Here is a 22,208-nt window from a genome sequence, read left to right on the forward strand (position 1 = left end):
GAATAAACCAGGACTTGGAGCCCACAGCAGAAAATCCCTTTCCTGTTCTACTTATTCTCTTTCATCATCTGACTCTCTGAGAGGAGCAGGCCTCAGATATCCTACTGATCCATGAATGTCCCCAAGAGGGTGGTATGTGATGCAGTCCATTGGCAGAGTGCTTCAAGTGGCCTGGAATCAGATCAGTCAGAACCTGAGCTGACCTTTGTATGAGCTCCAAAGATTGCTTTAGAACTCTTTGTTAAGTGGTCCTGTTGTGGTAAGAACTACCTGTTATTCCTGGCAACTCAGGCGTGTGCCACTGTGGGAGGGCTAGTTGACAAGAAAACTCATAATGCGTCATTTTCCTTGGTAAAATTTCTTTGGCCCAGGATCCATTCCTCAGCTTGATGAGCTCAAAGTTAATTAAGAAATCAGTTAAAATGCTTTTTTTGCACTTTGGAATATTCACACATATATAATGAGATATTTTGGTGATAGGATCCAATTTCAAACCCAGAATTGTTTCCTATACATCTTATAACACAGTCTGAAAGTAATGTTCTATAATACAATTTCTGTGCTTTGTATGTGTGGTACATGTATGTATGCATTTGTGTGTGTGTGTGTGTGTACTTATGCATGACGTATGGAGGCCAGACATTGGGTGACATTGGGTGTCTTCCTCCACTTCTTATTTTGCGTTTATTTTACTATCCATATCACTTTTTGAGACTATGTCTCTGCTGAATTTGGAGCTCACCAGTTGCCTAGATTGGTGGGCTAGTGAGAGCCATGTCACTTCTACAGATCCTCCAGTCTCTGCCCCCAAGACTGGGATTGTAGGTGCTGATATTGTATGTCTGGCTGTTTATGGAGATGCTAGGGATCCAAACATAGATTCTCATGCTTATGTGAGAAGCACTCATGGCCACCAAGCTATTTCCTTAGTATCTTCTATGATACTTTTAGTGTATCTGCATTTATTCAGGTCCACTTAAGACACATTTTCTACTTCTGATAGCATACCAGCACTCAAAACACTTTGAACTGTGGATACTCGACTCCTTTTTGAACTCAGAACTTCTGGAAGAGCAGTCAGATTTTAGATTTTTGGATGATGATGCTGTGATGGTTTGTATATGCTTGGCCCAGGGAGTGGCACTATTAGAAGGTGTGGCCCTGTTTGAGTAGGTGTGGTCTTGTTGGAGTAGGTGTGTCACTGTGGACGTGGGCTTTTAGACCCTCATCCTAGCTGCCTGGAAGCCAGTATTTTGCTAGCAGACTTCAGATAAGATGTAGAATTCTCTACTCCTCCTGAACCATGCCTGCTGGGATGCCTCCATGTTCTGCCTTCATGATAATGGATTGAACCTCTGAATCTGTAAGCCAGTCCCAATTAAATGTTGTTCTTTATAAGAGTTGCCTTGGGAACTGGAGAGATGGCTCAGTGGTTAGGAGCACTGACTGCTCTTCCAGAGGTCCTGAGTTCAAATCCCAGCAACCACATGGTGACTATAACCATCTGTAATGGGATCTGATGCCCTCTTCTCATGTGTCTGAAGAAAGTGACAGTAAATTCATGAACATAAAACAAATCTTTAAAAAAATTTAAAAAAGTTGCTGTTGTCATGGTATCTGGTCACAGCAGTTAAACCCTAACTAAGACAGCTGCTTAACTTGTAATATAATACAAATAAAATATATACATTGTGGAAACACCCTTCAAGTGAAACAAAAACCAGGAGTTTGGGATGATTATGATGAGAAAAATGATTATGGTATGATGTCAAATGCAATAGTATGCAATAAATAGACACAAATGTTCAATAACTGACAAAACCCACCTGTCTGAATTCTGAAAATTTATTTTAGTCTATTTTAACATGAATGTTCAGTAATTGTCAAATTCCTGGAAATCTGCACATCTTTAACCTACTGATCCTGTTGTAAGCATAACTTGCTTTAAGGGTGAACACATATCAGTCAGTCGATACCATATGTCAATCAAATCATTCCAAGGCTTTGACTTCTTCTTGGTCCCTTAAGCCTGACTCTGATAAAACTTCCCTGTAGGCAACAAAAAGAATCAGTTTCTACATCCACAATAAAATGTGGTCATTACAGTTACAACATAGCAGGGACATGACTTTTGAATTTCTCCAGTAGGTAGCATTGTGGATTCTAAATGTGTATTAAGGCTTGTGACCAAGTATGAGACACATGGGAGAGATCCGGTTGTTACACTGGGAGTGTGATGTCACGGGGAGGAACCATTGCCTCTTACGAACTCCTCAGAGTTCGTGACTGCCTTGATTTCTATTTCCCTTTGCTTGGTCCTCTTGAAAGCGAAACTGTCACCCGGGTGCTAAGTATATCACTGTTAGCGTGGCATTATGAGTTCACTGTCTGCGAGGAAGGGCACAGAGTGTCCTGAGAAGGTCTATTGAGTGACAGATTATGACTACATCACCGTGTGTACGAGGTTTGGACAGAACGGACAAGATGGAGAGAAAAGTATTTACAAGATTTAAGAAATGTTTGTATAAGTTAATGGACAATATTAGGGCCATTAATTTCCAGATTAGCTAATACTTAATTATATGGTATTCCAGATTTTTAAACAATCAAATATATTCTGAATCTCAATATCCACTTAAATTGGCTAATCCACTTTCTCATGGAGCTTACAGTGTATTTCTACAAAATGTGTGGTTGCCAAAGGATGGTACACACAGCATCAGTATGTCCAGAGGCAGAGTCCACTGTGGGATGGGGAGAAACCCAGGCTTCAGGATTAATGAGAATATATTATAAAAAAATTAAGTGAGGATTTAAAACTTAAAATTATCTTCTTTACCCTGACTCTGAATCACGGAAATGAAATAATCTACCCAGCAGATAGCTAGGTCTATGATAACAGGGCCATTAATATTCACTTTTAGAGGAAGGAGAAGATCATAAGACCTTTAGGAGACATTTATAAAAGCCTTTCTGGGATTCTCTGGGATACTCCTTCAGGCCCAAATGTTAAATTCTTTAAGAGAAATGAAACTTGTTTGGAAAGCCAGGCATGTTTGTACGCCTTTAATCTCAGCACTCAGGAGGCAGAGGCAGGGGCAGAGGCAGGGGCAGGGGCAGGGGCAGGGAGATTTCTGAGTTCGAGGTCATCCTGGTCTACAGAGCAAGTTCCAGGATAGCCAGGACTATACAGAAACCTGTCTCGAAAAACAAGTAATAAAAAGCTGATTTGGGATGGGATGTAATTGGTATAGCTGCCTCTAAATCCCCCTGCTCTAGTAAATAATCCCACTAAACTCATTTATTCACTAAAAAGCCATCTGAGTAAGCTGTAAAATATTGAACTTGTATGCAAATCTACAACACAATGATCAGTAAAAGTGTATGCAAGCCTGAGGCACCTAGCCATGTCTGTGCTACTCAGCAGTCTTTATCTACCATCTCGGTCCGTTAGAAAAATCTTCCATTTAGGCATTCTTCCTCCACTTATAGGAAGTAAGTCAAGTCATCACACTTAAGCCAAGAAACTACGTTGTGGAGCATTGTGTAGAAAATGTAGCCAGGTAATTGATTTTTAAAAATCTATGTAGACATAATCACTCTTCTTTGAGGATGTTTGCTGACATTAAAAGAGTCAGCCTCAACATCAATGAAGTCAAAATTCTATTGCTTCTGCAACTGTTTGTTCTCTGAGTATAGCAAGAGAAGAGAATACTTTTCAGAGCCCTGTTAAGTTTCCACAGATTCTTCTAGAATATGTTCCTGGTCCCATTCTAACATTATTCCATGACTGACAGGCTAATGTGGTCACATTACTGCTGGGGTCAGAGCTGGTCATCTATAAGACTTAAGGATGGACTAAAGATGGGGGGTGATCCTGGGAAGGTGGAGCTGGGAGGTGTGAAGGCAGGTGGGAATGCCCCCCCCCCCCCCGGAGGGAGGACAGTGAGAACACACAGAGGCTCCCAGGTACCCACACAGGAGCACACATCTCATGGACTTGCTGGAGGGCAGTAAGAACGATGTTTGTTTAAGGCAAGAAAACAGTCACAGTGGTGTGAGCTTTTAGGAAATTTGTTGGTAGGAGACAAACAAAAAGTTCTTTTTAAAGACACTAAGTAAAAAGATGATGATGTTTATGGGAGTAAACTTACTTTGATTTGGGCACTTTGTCCTTAGGTTTATAAGGTAATGAAATCAGTTCTTTCTAGAAAAGAATAAAAAAGGAAAATGTTTACTTCTGAAATTTATTAATTTGAAAACAGCCTAAGGTAAACATCATTAGAGTCCAGAAAGACCAGCTTCTTACATCTGAAAACTATGTTTTCTGTCAGAAATGTTCCGATTAGGATTTGAGGCTCATTCAGGAATGCATATTTGCATATATGCATATGTTTCTAGTGAGTTTTTTTTAAATAAAGGTTTTATTTAGTCACTTGATTCTTTTCATTTAATTTTATTTGTAATTCATTTTTTACACTCCATATTCCATTCCCCGCTCCTCCTCTTCCATCCTCTAACTGCTCCACATCCCACACCTCCTCCCCACCCCACCCCATCTCCACATGGATGCCCCCCACTCCCCACCTAACCTATAAACTCCCTGAGGCCTCCAGTCTCTTGAGGATTAGGTGCATCATCTCTGAATGAACACAGACCTGGAAGTCCTCTACTGTATGTGTGTTGGGGGCCTCATATCAGCTGCTTTATGCTGTCTGTTTGGTGGTCCAGTGTTTGAAAGATCTCGGGGGTCTAGATTAATTAAGACTGCTGGTCCTCCTATAGGATTGCCCTTCTCCTCAAATTCTTTCAGCCTTCTCTAATGCAACAACAGGAGTCAGCTGCTTCTGTCCATTAGTTGGGTGCAAATATCTGCATCTGACTCTTTCAGCTGCTTGTTGGGTCTTTTGGAGGGCAGTCATGATAGATCCCTTTTTGTGAGCGCTCCATAGCCTCAGAACTCATTGGCACAGGGGGAAAATTCCTAAACAGAACTCCAATGGCTCATGCTCTAAGATCAAGAATTGATAAATGGGACCTCATAAAACTGGAAAGCTTCTGTAAGGCAAAGGACATAGTCAATAAGACAAATTGGCCACCTACAGATTGGGAAATTTTTTTTTCACTAACCCCACATGCTATAGAGGGCTAATATCCAAAATATATAAAGAACTCAAGAAGTTAATTGCCAAAAAAACCAAACAACCCAATCAAAAAATGGGATATAGAACTAAACCAAGAATTCACAACTGAGGAATTTTGAATGGCTGAGAAGCACCTAAAGACATGTTCAAAGTCCTTAGTGATCAGAGAAATGCAAATCAAAATGACCCTGAGATTCTACTTTATACCAGTCAGAATGGCTAAGATCAAAACCTCAGGTGACAACACATGTTGGGGAGGATGTGGAGAAGAGGAGACTCCTCCATTGCTGGTGGGATTGCAAAGTGGTACAACCACTCTGGAAATCAATCTGGAGGCTCCTCAGAAAATTGGAAATAGATCTACCTGAAGACACAGCTATATCATCTTGGGAATATACCCAAAAGATGCCCCACCATGCCACAGGAGTACATGTTCCACTATGTTCATAGCGGCCTTATTTGTGATAGCCAGAAGCTGGAAACAACCTAGATGTTCCACAACAGAAGAATGGATACGAACATGTGGTTCATTTACACAGTGGAACACTACTCAGCTATTAAGAACAAGGACATCCTGACCTTTGCAGGCAAATGGACAGAACTAGAAAATATCATCCTGAGTGAGGTAACTCTGACACAAAAGGACATGCATGGTATGTACTCACTAATAAGTGGATATTAGCCAAAAACAAAAAAAACAAACAACAACAGCAACAACAAAACAGAACAAAAAAACAAATCAACAAAAAACCCCACCATACAGAATACACAAGATACAGTCCATAGAATTGAAAAGGCTCAACAAGCTGAAGTGCCCAAGTGAGGAAGCCTCAGACCCACTTGGGAGAGAGAAGAAAGCAATCATAAATGGGGAGGGAGGGAGGGACTTAGGAGGGAAAGTGGATGGGGAGGGAGGAACCTGATCTGGTATTGGGTGAGGGAAAAGGACTGAAGCCCTGAGGGCCTGCAGAAAGAATGGAAACAGGCAACCTCAGGAAATAGGATGTTGAGCGAACCCCCCAGAGTGCACCAGAGACCTGGGAGGTGAGAGACTCCCAGGACTCACAGGGTGGGACCTTTGATGAAATGCCAGACAGTAGGGAGAGAGAACTTATAGAGCCCACCTCCAGCAGGAAGACAGGACATCAAGTGAGGGATGGGGTTGCTATCCCAAAGTCACACCTCTGACCCATAATTGTTCCTGTCTAAAGAATAACAGGGATGGAAATGGAGAGGAGCCTGAGGAAAAGAAGGTCCAGTGACAGGCCCAAAGTCATCACTTGATTCTTAATATTTATGGTCTACAAAGACCAACCATTGTGAAATCATTAGCAATGAAGTAGCCCATATGTTAATAGCCTCCAACTTTCTGCTATGTGAGTAACAGATTGTCTGACAGTTATGTCTTCTTTCTTTTGCCACTGGAGTTACAAACTTCCAGTTTCTGTGTCCATATTTAGTTTCCATGTTTTCCCAGTCTTCGATGCATAGAAGACTCAAGGCATGAGAGTGTCAATTGAAAGAGCCAGTCTGCCAAGCCCCTGAACTTCTCCTCAGACTATCCATGCCATCCTTCTTACCGAGATCCTTTCTTCTCTTTGTTTCCTTAAAAGTCGGAGAATCTCATCTCGCGTTTTGGCCTATTTAAAGAAAAAGAAACAAGTGACCCTCTTGACTGAACAATGAACGCTGTCTCTGTGAAAGGTGAAATTTCCCCTTTTCTTTTGGTATTAGCAGGGTGTTAAGATATGTTTTTCACAGTAGGTCTATGAAGAATTATTTTATTTTCATTCGAAGTATACAGATTTTATTTGCCCATAGCAACCAACTTCTATTTAGATCTTACCATATGACCTATCCTAAGAGCTTTAAAACATTTCATTATGATTCTAACAATTCAGGAAATTGACACTTTCTGCTCATTTTGACAGAAAGGGAAACGAAAGCAGAGGAAACAATTTACCTAAGCTGTCCAATGGTAGATTGGATTTCCCCAGATCTTGAAGACAAAAATCTGTGCTATTGACCACCAAAGGTAATTGGCACTAAATGGCAGTTAGATATGGCCAGGAAACCGGAGATCGCCCTAGTGCACAGCACTTGGACTTCTTGGACTACTACAAAGACTACTTGCACTTGAGAACAGAGCTTTTTCCAGTACCTCTCCTTTACTGTCCTAAGTATCAGATTTGTATACTAGATACAACTTCATAAGCATAAAACCTCGTGTAGCACAGGGATGAAGATACTTATAATTATAGACCAGACAAATGCAGGGGGAAAACCAATTGCTTAGAATGAGACTAGAGGAAAGAAATACAAAGTGAGGATAAAACACTCGTTTTTCAGAGAATCCTGTCAGTCTGTCCATCTGAATGTACTGTGCATCCTACTTGGGCACACGTTGCTTGCTTGCTTTGAAACAACACTTTGTCTTACAGTTCTGGAGGCTACAAGGCCCTGCTTCCTCAGAATTTGATTTCTGGGCCTCTCCGTAGGGTCTGGTGGTCGGCTGACCATCTATGCCATTCCTTGGCTAAAAGAACTATGGTCTCTGCCTTTGCTACCATGTGGCATTCTCCCTTGTGTATCTGTCCTCACTTCAAAAAATCCCTCGTTTATCATGCCCATTTTAACATTTTTATTAGCATGTATTATGTATAATGTGGTTCCTTTGATATTTTCATACGTGTATATAATGAATTTTGCTCACATTCACCCAACATTACCCTATCGCATCCCGTTTTCTATACCTACTGATCTTCTTCCTTTTCTCGGCTAATCAGGGTAACCCTCTAATAACATCAGTTATATTGGATTAGGGGCCACCCTATTCCAGTGTTATCCCATTTTAATTTTGTCCTTATCAACCGGATTTCCAAGTCAGATACCATTCTGAAATACTAATGGCTCTGTATTCTTTTTCTTAAATATGTGCATTTTAACTCATGATACGCACTTATACTGTCACATGCTGTGTTAGGGGCTGAACAAGCCACAGTTTGGGCTTGGAAAGAGATTGTGGGCTTATGGCGAAAAGCTCAAGTGAATAGTTTCTAGCCCGTCCTGAGGGGTTTAGTAGAACATGAGAGAACAGAACTGAGATCTTGGGTATGTGTGGGGATAGGGATTCAGAGGTTTAGAGAGGAAGCAGGGAGTACAAAAACCACCCGAGCTGCACATTGCTAATTGCAGGATTATTCTCCAGTCCATATGACTCAGTGGAAGAAGCTTGTGACATCAGGATCCCTGAGACACAGAGGAGAAGAGGCCCATGATTGGCAGCTGTTATCAGCAGCTTGGCCAGGCCCACTGGGTGCTTTGGATTTGCACTAAATTGTATGAATTTTCCCTTTTACTTATTATTTTAAAACTCCTTTTGAGACAGAGTCTCACTCTGTAGCCCTGGTCAGCCTGGAGCTCTCTATGTGAAGTAGGTTGGCCTTGAACTCGTGTTTACAGGTGTTTCCTGAGTGTCACAGTTATAGGTATGCAACATCATCTCCAGCCCAATTTTCCCTTATGAACCTACAAAGTTTTAATGTTTTGGAAGATTTGTACTTTATAACTAGCATCTAGGCACCATCTTTATCACAGGGAATGTAAGAAAATACGCACATTTGAAACCTAAGCATGCTTTTGTATTTCCTGTTAAGGTGGGATAGAGCAGCATCTGTACAGACCATCAGTATGGTCCTGGCTGCATAGCACGCTGCACCTTACTCTGCTCCTCCTCCTCGCCCCACTTTCTTAGTCGCTGTGAATCTCTTTTAGAATCTTACCGTCTTTCTTGCCTTAGTGCTCAGGAATGTCTAGTATATTTTCTTCATGGGTTTCTATTGACTTGTATTGCTCAAGTCATGATGTATATGGATGGAATCATTGTATTGTAAAACACACACATATAAGCCATGTATAGACCCCTAAGTTTTAGAAAATGAAAGTAAAGTAGTGGGTAAATTTAGTTGTAAAATCCTCCTACAAGCAAAACTATAAATCTTTTTTGTGTAACTCTTGGGACATGATAGGAAAGTTGAATTGTCACATGCTTCTAGTATGAAAAGATGAATTTTAAGAGAGATTTTAAAACAACAGGACAAAAATATATTCACTTTTCTCAGACTTTGGGTCATTTTTATCAGAATAAATCTTAGTAACTAATTAATTTTATAATGTACAATCCCAGACACAAAGATTTCAAGTGAGATTTGATTTCTGCTTCCTGAACATGTTTCCTGGGAATGAATAACAAAACTACTGTAAATAACTGTGTCCTCTGAACAAAGTGTTGTGACCTATTCTAAGAACTCTCTTCCAGGAAAGCTAAATGCTGTCCAGTGGTGAGAAGAGAGCCTTACAATTTACCTCATGAGTAGCTCGTTCTCAACCATGGTTTGGATGGGTGATTTTTTGGAAGCTTATACTTACAAAAACATTATGATAATGTAATTAACCCCTAAAACAATATTCTAGGGGATCATAATTAACATTTAAAACATTAATTTTTGATAATCACATATATACTCATATTTATGCTATTCCTGAGAAAATAGGAGACAAAACATGATTACATGAAGTTAAAATATGATAATAATATATAAATTCAGTGTGCACTGAGTGCTGAATAAATTTTTGTATCTCTCTGGAGTTAAAGCATTTAGTTCTCTCTTCTTCTCAAAGCCAGACAACTTAAGTGGCCACATGGGTTAATGAGGTCAGATGTGTTTGGGCTTGAGTCCTGATTGTGCCTTGAGATTAATGACAGGTAGTATCTTAAGTGTGGCCTCCAACTTCTTCTCCCCTCCCTCCAGCTATAATCACTAACATAGGCCAGAGGTTTGTTGCCTTGGATAAATCAAGGAACACTTTCCTGAATCTTATTTCTCTTCTCTGAGGAAAGTTGTGAAAGCTGGATAAAAAAAAAATGTTTAATATAATGAATGGCAAATACTGGGCACTTAATGAGTTGTAGCTATTAAACATCATTATTATGAGAGAAAAAAAGTTTCTTTTTTTTTGTTTTGTTTTTGTTTTTTGTTTTTTGTTTTTCGAGACAGGGTTTCTTTGTGTAGCCCTGGCTGTCCTGGAACTCACTTTGTAGACCAGGCTGGCGCCTCGAACTCAGAAATCCACCTGCCTCTGCCTCCTGAGTGCTGGGATTAAAGGTGTGAGCCACCACGCCCAGCTAAAAAGTTTCTTTTAATCCTGTCAAAATATAAAGAATGGGAGGGGAAAAGGAGAAGAGCAGAGAGGGCTTGAAACACGTTTTCACAGAGTAACCTCCAGGCATCAGGCTGTGTGACAGTTTAATTTCACAACACTTGTTATTCCTTACACAGAAAAATAGACATCCTTGCTCAGGGTCACTAAACCAAGCAGTGACCAGCAAAGCACAGGATCCGAACTTGTTTCTAGTTCTAGTTAGTTCCACACTCCATGCTTCTGCTGCTCCAGGCAGGTGCTAGCGCTTTTGAAAGAGGGATGGTGGGGGCACGTGGGAGAGAGGGATGGGGGCACGTGGGAGGGAGGGATGGTAGGGGGCACATGGGAGGGAGGGATGGTTGGGGGCACGTGGTAGGGAGGTATGGGGGCACATGGGAGGGAGGGATAGGGGCACACGGGAGGGAGGGATGGGGGCACATGGGAGGGAGGGAGGGAGGGATGCTCTTCAGTCTTCCTTTCAATAAAGAAGAATCAGTATCAACTATTGCGAAGAGGATCATTTCTGTTAGCACAGAGAAATTTATGCTGTGGTGTGTGTGGTGGGCTTAGACGTCAGGGCCATCTAATCCAGTCTGCAGTCATCCTTGGTCAAAATTAATTTACTTACACATGGTACTTGGCAAAAGTATGATTAAATGTTAAGGATGTCATGTGAAAGCTACAGTGGTACTTACAAACTGCAAGCTTTCTAAGGTCCTGGTTAATATAAATGAGCTATTTGTGATAAGGTTTTGATTATATTAACAGAAATTGGGAAATTTAGAATGTTATGTAAGCAGAATCAATGTTCTATGGTTTTACAGAGATTAAGAATATTGTATGATCTTCATTTCCTTAAGAGGCCATCATTTAATGTTTAATTTTGTGTTTATGGTCAGGACTTAACTAGGGAATTTCAGTTCTTTTCTTCACAGAATCTTAATCCTTGTTAGACCAAATTTCACTTGTATGTTACAAATGCAATTTTAAGGAAGGTAAGTGTGATTGGCTTAAGGCAAAATTATGACTGAAAGAAAGAGCCCTCATAGCTGGACTTGATGGCAAAAGGCAGTAAATATGCTCCTCTCAGCTTCTGCTGTGAGCCTGCCATTCTCTGCACCTGCCAACTGGAATGTGCTGTGTAGACACTGTGTTTGACGCAGTGTGAATTTATATTCACTATCATAATAAGATGCAGAACTGTTGGCTTGCAAATAATCTACTGTGTCTTTAAGAGACCAGCAGAATAATCAGTGAAGGGTCTTTCTCTAGAAGCAAGCTGAATTTTGGAAACAGAACTAACTGCAGTGATCTATGGGAATGGATGGATCGTGATAGAGGGTTATTCATCAGAGGAAGCCAGAATGCTGACTTGCAGGGGAAAGATGCCGAGCTAAGACCATTCCGTACTTCTTGGAAATTGCTTGATCTTGGCTCAGTTTCCCTGCTCTGACATATATAAGCTTCATTTTTAAAATAGCAATTTATTAGAATGAAGAAACTTACCAGTCATTCCATAAGAGAGAATCAATACAAAAATACTTTAAATATAGACTTGAAAAAGAATGTAGATTTCAATTAAGTATGGTTTTTTTTTTTTTTTTGTTAGTGAGGAAAAATATTTTTACTGGCTCTGGTACATATTTATTTTTAGTTATGTTATATATATATATGAATAGAAAATCAATAATAATAGTCTGAAGAAAATATTTCTTATTTTAAAACTTTCACTCACAGCCAGTTATGGTGGTTCATGTCTGTAACTATCAATAAGGAAGCTGAGGCAGGAGGATTGCTGTAAGTTCCAGACCATCTTGGGCCACAGAGTTAAGCTGTGTCTCATGTCCCTCCCTGACCTCAAACCAATTACACACATACACACACACAGACACACACACATACACACACACAGAGACACACACACAGACAGACAGACACACACACACATGAATGAAGGGTGAACATGGTATGTGTGTGTGTTTTTAAAAGGCTGGTTTAATATCACCTCTCTTTCTCTCTCTGATTAGACTGAAAGTTTCATGCAAGGACTAAGTTTGTATCTTTACAACATATTTTGTGTTGTTAATTTCTACTTGTAGAGTCTAGCACAATGCCTGACACAAGTAATATGTTTTGAATAAATCTTGAACAAGTCTCCAAAGCAGAGTCTCCTAACCTTGCCTTCCATTGCTCATTCTATCTTTTGCAGCTCTGCTTGGCCCTTCTGGAGCTTGGGATTGTGTATTGGCTTTGATCTCTAGTTTGCTTACATCTCTTAAGCTAACAGCATTTCGGCTGCTTCTGGACAGCATCCTATAAAGTTTAGTTTAGCCCCATGATTCTTCATTTCAGGTGTGGGTCCCCATGTGTCTGGATCTGGAGTGACACCCAGACAATGCCCAATTCAAGACATACAGACAAGTATCATCGCCCACACCAACATCTATGTCTAGTAGGCAATTTGCCAATAGAAACCTCAGTGACCCACAATATAGAAAACACTCTTGCCATAGCCAAGAGCTACCTTTTATCTTTGGTGGGTTCTTGGAAGTGCAAGTGGTTCAAATGGCCACGGCACAAGCTACACTAAGGGGTAGCTGGGGTAAGGTGATGTGGGGAGGTATGGTAAGAGGAAGATACCTTTGTAAATTTAAACTATGATTCGACCTATTCTAGTAGTGTACTTTATCATTATTATTTGCATTAGTTATGTTCTAGAAAGTCATTGCAAACCATGAATTAATGACTAGGAAGCTATTGCTCTTAGGTCTCTGGTAGCCTTTGGTTACAGAATTTCATCCTTGGAACGATACATGTTTTATGTGTGTTTCTGTTTTAAAATATACTCTTGATTTATTGACATAGAACTTATAGCCAATAGCATGGTAACTCAGGCCCGAGCAAGGCTCATATGATATGTACATCTTTTACATAAGTCACATCACGGTTGTTTTCACTTAGTGACATTAGGCAACACTTCAGTACATGGACGCTATTTAAAGTCTCAAAGTTATACATACAGGGGCACACACATTCTCTGTATCCATATCTACATACCTGTGTATATATGCTTATAGCATGAGTGTGAACACACATAATAATGCTTGTGACAGTGTGAGCTGACACATGAAGGCAGAGGATCATGATGTGCTCAGCCTGAGATTTACATGTTTGACAACTCAAAAATTAAAACTGCTTTATGTATATCTTCAAATGATTCATTCATTTAAAAATGTCCTTTTTACACCATTTTACACACAGTAGGTTTATTTATTTATATTTTCTAAGAGATGGTTAATATGAGACTTTACCTAATAGTTTAAAATGTTTTCACTTTGTTCTTCTGGTGAAGTGCATGGGAAACAAAAATCTTTGAAAAGAGGGAAAGAGCTGCATTTGAGCAAAAGCCCTACATAATTCTAGGGATGGATTTTTATGGGGCAAATGCATGCAGATATTTGACCACACAGCTGTTTCTTTTTCCAAATGTGGTTTCATGGACTCTAGATGGTACAGGAAGACTGAGGTAACTTTTGTCACCCCCAAAGTTTCCCTAATTCTGAATAAATTTTTAAAAGATTTTTTTTAATTTTATGTATGTGAATACACTGTAGCTATCTTCCAACACACCAGAAGAGGGCATCAGATCCCATTACAGATGGTTGTGAGCCACCATATGGTTTCTGGGAATTGAACTCAGGACCTCTGGAAGAGCAGTCAGTGCTCTTAACCACCGAGCCAGCCCTCCAGCCTATTCTGAATAATTTTAATAACAATGTGATATTAAAGATAATATAAAATGAGAAGAATGTACTAGTCTTTCACTATTTGCTTCCAAAACATTTGATGGACATGCAATGCAATCTGCTTTTATTTATGTTCTAGTTGTATGCTGGGATGAAACAGGAAGAGCAAAATGTGACTAACAAAATATGTTTTGTTATTGAGAAGGAATCCAGCACATCCTATTGTCTTCATTTAATGGTAGAAAAAGAATTTCATAGATATCATTTTACATTAGGTCAGGTGACACTACTACTAGGACCCTCTAGGTTTATCTGGGGAGCCCATTCTCATGACTCTGACACATGCAAGGATTTTCTTCTATCAGAATGGCCCAGCAGCATCTATAAGATAAGACATGTTGTTATCTTTCATTGCCTCTTTGAAGCTGATGTAATGATTCTAAGTGTCCTGTTTATTGCTATGGAAGTGTAGGATGTTAGACAACGATGTTAAACATTTTCCATCTCCCATCATGAGGCCTAGGAAACAGGAGCCTTCTCAGGTGCTAAGAGTAAGGCCATCATGATATAACTGGCTTCTGGCTCAAGCAAGGACCGTGTAACAGACTTCTGGGGAGAGTTAGGGATGGTCAGTATTGACTGCATAGGATGTGTAACTGAAAGCCCATTCCCAGTGAAGAGCCTGTCTAGATGGTGTACTACAGGAGGTGAACACATTATCCTCTTAAAAACCTTTGGTTTGCATTCTCTCCTGTTAGAACTGCTTGTAGATACATGCACACTCCCAATGCACCTTCTATATATGTGCCCTGAAATATTGTTCTGACCTCTTCTTCACTTTCCTAGCAAATAAATTACTTATAATTCTTTTTATAAAGAGATAATCAGCTAAAGAGCTTTCTTAAGGTGACAGAACTAGAAAGCAAATTAGTTTTATGATTTCAAAGAATTAGCTGACTATTCATTTATTATAATGTTTTCAGACTACTTAAAATTCTCAAAGGAAAAATAATGGTCCAGTATAGTGCTGTAAGGCTTCCTTTATGGATACAGTAAGCTATTTAATCTTGACATACTCAATTGTTTTTGATTTCCTGCCATTGATATCCATCACTGAAATAGTAGTTGTGATTAATAGCATTTTGCCCACTAACAAAAAGCATTTATAATGTATACCTGGAAAATATTTTAAAATGGAGAGTAACATTAAAGTTTAAAAACTTGGCCATTGAAAAGAATCAATATCTGTTGGGAAAGAGGGCAGTAAAGCCACTTTCAGAGAGATGTGTATGTTCACAATGTGGAAAATTCAATTAAATAGATATTGTAAATATTTCATTAGCAAAATCCTCATACATCTCTTCTCCCATTCATTTTCTACCCTTAAACCACAAGTTATAGATGTGGCATCAACAGTGCAGAGAGGGTAAGGTGGACTCAGAAAAGTAGCAGTGTCCCAAACTAGATTCTGTTCTAATATTTAATGGTGCCACATTCTCTCCCCTGGTATTGAGACCTATGAGATTAAAGCAAAACTGACAAGACAGGAGATGTGTCAGTTCATTTGGAAGGATTCTTGCAAAAAGTTTTCAACCCAGAAAAGTTTCCATATGAGTCTATATGGAAAGGACTAAACTTGGTCCACTGCACAGCTGATAGCATGACAGTGAGCATAGCTGTGGCCCTGTGTCACATACATGGGGCCCTGTGTTCAACCTCCAGGACCTCAAAACAAGAATAACAAAATGTACCAATGCTAACAACAACAGCAAACAACACTGTATATGCAGTCATTTAGCCAGTAATTAAATTAATTATGCAGATTATATGTTCAAGGGCTAATGGACAAATGTCTGAATTTCAATATCCAGAAAGACACTGGGTTAAGCAAATGAGACATGACTACTACTACCTTTTACAAGTGACAATTATGGAGGGTAAACTGTGGCCAGGTGCTTTATATAGAGTATATCAATTCTATGAGGTGGGTATTTTAAAAAAATAATTTCTTCTTTACTGTTTGATGAAATTGATTATGAAAGAGTTCAAATACATTGCTCAAAGTCACATAAGCAGTAAAAGGCTGAGTTAGGCTTCTGACCCAGCCTGTGATCTCTAAAGCTATACCTACAATCTAGCAGGACAGAGAAGCATGGGTAATTACTGGAAGTACAGATGAGAGCCTCTGAGCAGCACTCTGGGAGACCGTTTCTGACTGTACCGAGAAGGCAGCTGGTCACTCAGCCACTTCCTAGGTAACCCCTGGGAAAGCCTTTCAGAAGATATTATGGGAGCCAGGCCTTGAAGGCAGATGAGGAAGGCATTTTAATGACAAGAAAGTGTACTGCAGACTGAAGAAACAATCTTCAAAACTCAGTGGGTTGGGAAGGTTTCTTCAGTTCTTAACCTTTGCTTTGACCGTCAGTGGGATTTTATGTTCCTGTTGCTGTCTGTGATACAGGATCTCACTGTGTAGCTGGGAGCTAGCTATGTAGACTAGGATGGCCTGAATTTATGGATAACTGCCTGTTTCTGCCTCCCAAGTATAGCTGTTAAGGACATGTTCCATCACACCTGGTAGTTTTTTTTTTTTTTTTAAATAATGATTTACTATATAGTTCAGGCTGATTGACCATAACTCATGAACTAACTTCCTCCACCTCCTGAAGTGATCCATGTATCTGAGTCCTGGAAACAAGACTGGAGCTACAGGGAATGCAGAAAACACACACACGGCCAGCAGGGGGTTGGGAGTGGCCTTGTATCAGATGGGGTGGGCACTCTAGAAGAGACGCAGCAGCAGAGAAACTCAGCTTATTTTATATGGCTGAACACTGAACGAGGAGGGAGGGTTATTATGTAAACCCAAACAAGGAGTCAGGTCTAGCTAATCTTGGTAGGGAGATCTACTTAGGGAAGAAGTCTCAGGCTGTAAACATGCAGGAGGAGGAATCAATGAGCCATACTTTCTCGACACCCTGCCAACAAGGACCAGGGGAAGGCTTTGCTATTCCCATGGGTCTGAGGCATTGAGGTCCTTGACATGTCTGCTCTCATATCAAATAATTTACTGGGAACTTCATCTGCTCCCTGAAACCTCCTAAATGGTGGGATTAAAGGGCATACTTCTATGCCCAGTTTAATGTTTTCTTGTAATGTCATAGACATATATCTACCATAAGGATACATCATAATCGTTGGCTGCTTCCTGTCCTTTCTTTGCAGTCCAGCATCTAATGCACTACAGGTACTAAGTTGGCTTTCAATAAGTACGTGGAACTGAGTAGTTAAGAAGTTAAAGGACAAAAGACATGGAAGCCTGTTCTATGGCTACTTATATCTGGTCTAAATTAGTTATGTCTTGTCTATAATATTACAGTTCTCTGTAAGTAACATCATTCTTACAGTTTGAAAAAAAGCTGATAAAATTGGTTATTAAGTCTGTCTTTAATCTTTATTTCTAACTTTTTCCCAAAATGAAGCACAATGAAAATTGAATTCCTGATGAATGTCCTGAAATCACTCCAGTTCAGGCTGACCTCAAATAACGAGTCTTTTTCTACCTGAGCCTCCCAACTGTTGGGATTATAAGGATGATTCATCATTCCTGGCTCAAAGGGGTGTGTGTGTGTGTGTGAGAGAGAGAGAGACAGAGACAGAGACAGAGAGACAGAGAGAGAGAGAGAGAGAGAGAGAGACAGAGACAGAGACAGAGACAGAAAGAGATATGAACTAAATCTATGGTTTCATGCATGCTAGGCAAGTAAGTTCTCTCACTGAGCTACACTCCTGGCTCTAATGAAAATTAGGCTTAAAAATTCCCTATCAAAGGAGCAGAAAGATGGCCCATTGAGTAAAGGCACTTTCCCCAAAGCCTAATGACCTGTGTTTGATCCCAGGCACCTACATGGTAGAAGGAAATAACCCACTCCCACAAGTTGTCTGTTCTCTAACTTACACACATATACTACAGCACACACAGGCACACTAATAACAGGCACACCAATAAATGTGATTTTAAAAATGAAAAAATAATGCCTATAGAGAGTGAGAGATAGCTTAGTGGGTAAAGGCACTAGTCATGAAAGCCTGACAACCCCTTTGATCCTGGAGCTCATGTTCCAGGCCAAATGTAGTGGTACCTATCTGAAATCACAGCTAGGAGGAGGCAGAGACAGAATCTTCAGGAAACTCACCAGCCAGCTGGCCTGAACAGCCAGCAACAGAAAGAAGAAAGACTTTCAACAAGGTTAAAGCTAAGAACTAACTCCTAAAAATTGTCTCGTAGCCTTGACATGCCTGCAGTGGGAGATGTGCCCACATGCACTCTCTCACATGCAGATATTCTTTTTAAAAACGTATGAGATTATTGTATAAATATAGAGTGTATAATATTCCTTTTGGGGGGAGTGTTTGATATAGGGTCTGGTACATAATATTCTAAAAAGAGAGGTAATGCTAATTATTTTAATCACTTAATTTGTTTGATAATCACCAATAGTCTTTAAAGTGAATTGTTGTGGCCTGAAGAGTCACGTGAATTAATCTGTAATTTATGCAGAATTCCCAGTATGTCCTTTAGAGTTTGCCAATATGTTCAGTGATTAAACACATTAGGCCAAAATAGTCATTCTCTCTCTGCCTTGATGGTCGAGGAACAGTTACTGGAATAGAGGTTATCCATGAACCAAGCAAAGTGGTGCTATTAATCATAGCGTTAACTGCAGAGTTAGAAGTTCTAGTTGCATCATGTGGCTGCCAAAGAGAGACTTCCAGACACCCATGTGTTTACTCTCAGCTTTTAGTCAAAACAGGGCCAGATGACAGACACTTGGTTTTGACCTAATAAGACAACAACTTTACCATTTAAAAGTATTTTTGTTTGTAGACTATTGTGTATGTTTTGAAGCTTTTTTGAAAAGTGAGTCTGTTGATTTCTGTTTTTGATGTTCCTGTGAGCTTTGGCAGAGACTGAGAATAGCCAAAGTTTAATAGACTATAGTTTTCTTTTCTTCTTTCTTTTCTCTTTCTCTTTCTCTCTTTCTCTCTTTCTCTCTTTCTCTCTTTCTCTCTTTCTCTCTTTCTCTCTTTCTCTCTCTCTCTCTCTCTCTCTTTCTTTCTTTCTTTCTTTCTTTCTTTCTTTCTTTCTTTCTTTCTTTCTTTCTTTCTTTCTTTCTTTCTTTCTTTCTTTCCACACCCCAGGGCCTTCCATGTGCTAGATAAGAGCCCTATCACTGAGTTATCTCCAGCCCTCTTTTAAACTTAATTAAAATTATAAAACAGTATCACCAAGTTTCCCAAGCAGGCCTTGAACTAACTCTATATCTCCACTTAGCCTTGAGTTTTTTGACATTTGTAAATTAAGTATCCTTGCTATGTGTTTTTAAATTCACATCTTTGGTGTGTATGCATGCATGCATGCATGCCTGTGTGCCTGTGTGTATGTATGTGTGTAAGAGAGAGAGAGAGAGAGAGAGAGAGAGAGAGAGAGAGAGAGAGAGATGCACGATGTGCTAGCCTGTGTACCCTTTGCATGTAAAGGCCAGAAGAGAACATTGGTTGTCTTGCTTTGTCACTCTGCCTTCTTCCCTTGAAATAGCATATTTCTTTGAACCTGGAGCTAGGCTGGGGCCATCTCCCCGTCTCCATCCCCCACAGCACTGGAGTTTCAGTGGCATGCATCTATATCTTTTCTTTTCTTTTCCTTTTTCTTTAAAGAGTCCTGGAGATTATTTTAACACAGGTCCCGTCCTTGCAGAGCAAGCACCCTTAGTCATTGACCACTCTCCCAGCACTTTGCCTTAACTTTTGATTCTCTTGCCTCTACTTTTCTACTGGCTGGGAATAAAATCTGTGCTACTAGCCTGACTTTTAAAAGATGTGTCTGTGTGTGTGTGTGTGTGTGTGTCCCTCATGCCCACAGAGGCTAGAAAAAAGTATTAGAACCTCTAAAATTAGAGTTACAGGCAGTAATGAGCCATTTTTTATGGGCACTGGGAACCAAACTTGAATCCTCTGAGAACAAGCACTCTTAAAAATTGAACCACCTCTCCAGCTCCAAGAATTTCTAACTGCTTATTAAAATTCTAACAAAAAAGGCTTTTCAAAGCTTAGCTAGCAGAACTAACACATTTTATTTACATGCATTTAAAAATAAAATGTCCTCAACAACAACAAACAATATTTATCAATGTGATGGAGAAAGGTGATGAGAACCAGGAGAGATGAAGCACTGGCTCACCTTTTGGAGATACTTTGCTTTCTCTTCAGATTCCTGAATCCTTTGTGCTTTAGCAAAGATAATTGCATCCTCTAGAGAAAATAAAACCAAATTTAATCTGACATAACTTTGTCATAATTCGTACAGTTTTGACATGAAATTGGATATGGGAGAATAGAGTAGGAAGGGACACAAATACATACTGTCTTGAAATTATAATGATTGGTAAATAACTGAAGACTGCATTAATTATTCATGATGTCAGGAACCCTCCCATACCTTTACACGATGAGTAAAATCATGAGTGGAGATAAGAAACAGCCTCAAAAGAGAAAGTGCCTGTGGGGGTCAGGGATGCTGGGGAGAAAGTGCCTGTGGGACCAGGGATGCTGGGGAGAAAGTGCCTGTGGGACCAGGGATGCTGGGGAGAAAGTGCCTGTGGGACCAGGGATGCTGGGGAGAAAGTGCCTGTGGGACCAGGGATGCTGGAGAGAAAGTGCCTGTGGGGGTCAGGGATGCTGGAGAGAAAGTGCCTGTGGGGGTCAGGGATGCTGGAGAGAAAGTGCCTGTGGGGGTCAGGGATGCTGGAGAGAAAGTGCCTGTGGGGGTCAGGGATGCTGGAGAGAAAGTGCCTGTGGGGTCAGGGATGCTGGGGAGAAAGTGTCTGTAGAGTCAGAAAGTTATCTTCTGGGTGAGTATGTGGGCCCTGAAGCAAGGTGTGGGATATGCAGCTTAGTTATATCACAATGTAAATGTATACTTCTAGGAATTCTAAGATAATCTGGGGAGTCTACCTATAAAAAGGCATTAAAACTTGGTACTTACTGTCCTGATCAAAGGGAAAGGGCTGGACAGAACTTTTCTCTAAGAAATACAAATGAAGAGAAAGTTATTGGAAAAGCTGACATGAACAGTATTTTAATTTTCTATACCTATTAATATTGAATAAGAACCCTTTATACATCCTTGGCCTGAAGGCTTGTCAGTCAGGAAACAGGGTTCCTAAATTAGACTCTGCCAACAACTTTTTCTTGGGCTTTTAAATTTGAACTCAATTTTATGTAAATGCTTTCCTAATCTAAGCACCATTTCCTTAGATTAACCCATCATTTTTGCCAAATAAAAGCCATCATTTAAGGGACTCTTAGAATTTTTTTTTTAAGATTTTCATTTTATTTATGTGAGTACACTGTAGCTGTCTTCAGACACACCAGAAGAGGGCATCAGGTCCCATTACAGATGGTTGTGAGCCACCATGTGGTTGCTGGGAATTGAACTCAGGACCTCTGGAAAAGCAGTCAGTGCTCTTAACTGCTGAGCCATTTCTCCAGCTCTAGAATGTATTTATATGTAACAATGAGATCCTTTACAGTGGAGATTTGCAGCAGTTTTAGAATTGTTTATGTATTTGCATATACCTATTACTGCCTGTTTCTGCTTGTTTGTACTTCTCAATTGACTGACAATTAGGCCAGGCAGTTTCCCCTTCCAGGAGGTAGCCTTGCTACTCACCACTCAGAACGACTTTAGAGTTCCGCGCCACCGGTAGCCTCTGACTGCTGCCTCGGGTCAGCACGAGCTGAGATTCGGTAGTGGGGTACATGGACGCCCCGAGCCAAAACTGCTTAGCCAAGTTGGCATCCTGCTCAGAGCAGCCGGTGAACACCAGTAATCCAGGGGAGCAGATTTCCTGGGATTCCTTCCTCCCGCTAGGACAGCCTCTGGGCCCCGTTTCCATGGTGACTCAGGACGCTTTCCTCAGCTCTGGCGCCCTGCCCCCACCGGAGAACCGTCCTGTTGGTAACTGCCACCACCGGAATGCCTGTGTTTCTTCTTCCGTAGGATCTGGGGTTCCTCGAGGGCTTGTGGCCCATCAGCAGCTGGCTTCTGTCGAGG

At 40.4% G+C, this 22,208-nt stretch overlaps 1 protein-coding gene across 1 annotated transcript; it reads right to left on the reverse strand.

Moving 5' to 3' along the window:
* Positions 1-1,831: 1,831 nt before the first annotated feature.
* On the reverse strand, positions 1,832-22,108 carry Hoatz (HOATZ cilia and flagella associated protein). Its single transcript, XM_085844642.1, has 6 exons — positions 21,825-22,108; positions 21,138-21,176; positions 20,334-20,404; positions 6,725-6,784; positions 4,155-4,207; positions 1,832-2,049 (listed from the first exon to the last, which is right to left on the reverse strand). Exons 1-6 carry the CDS (start codon positions 22,048-22,050, stop codon positions 1,992-1,994), a joined length of 507 nt encoding a protein of 168 aa, XP_085700768.1. The 5' UTR covers positions 22,051-22,108; the 3' UTR covers positions 1,832-1,991.
* Positions 22,109-22,208: the final 100 nt, after the last annotated feature.

Source organism: Mus caroli, unplaced genomic scaffold (genome assembly GCF_978045245.1).
Source record: "Mus caroli unplaced genomic scaffold, Mus_caroli_1 scaffold_11, whole genome shotgun sequence".
NCBI classification, from domain to species: Eukaryota; Metazoa; Chordata; class Mammalia; order Rodentia; family Muridae; genus Mus; species Mus caroli.

Excerpts from the sequence above, each read along its gene's own strand:
- Hoatz (XM_085844642.1), bottom strand. The coding sequence starts at position 22,050 with ATGGAAACGGGGCCCAGAGGCTGTCCTAGCGGGAGGAAGGAATCCCAG. Across the intron at positions 20,405-21,137 it reads CTTTCCCTTTGATCAGGACA|AGGATGCAATTATCTTTGCT; the intron begins GTAAGTACCAAG and ends TATTTTCTCTAG. Across the intron at positions 6,785-20,333 it reads AAGCAAAGTATCTCCAAAAG|GCCAAAACGCGAGATGAGAT; the intron begins GTGAGCCAGTGC and ends TTCTTTAAATAG.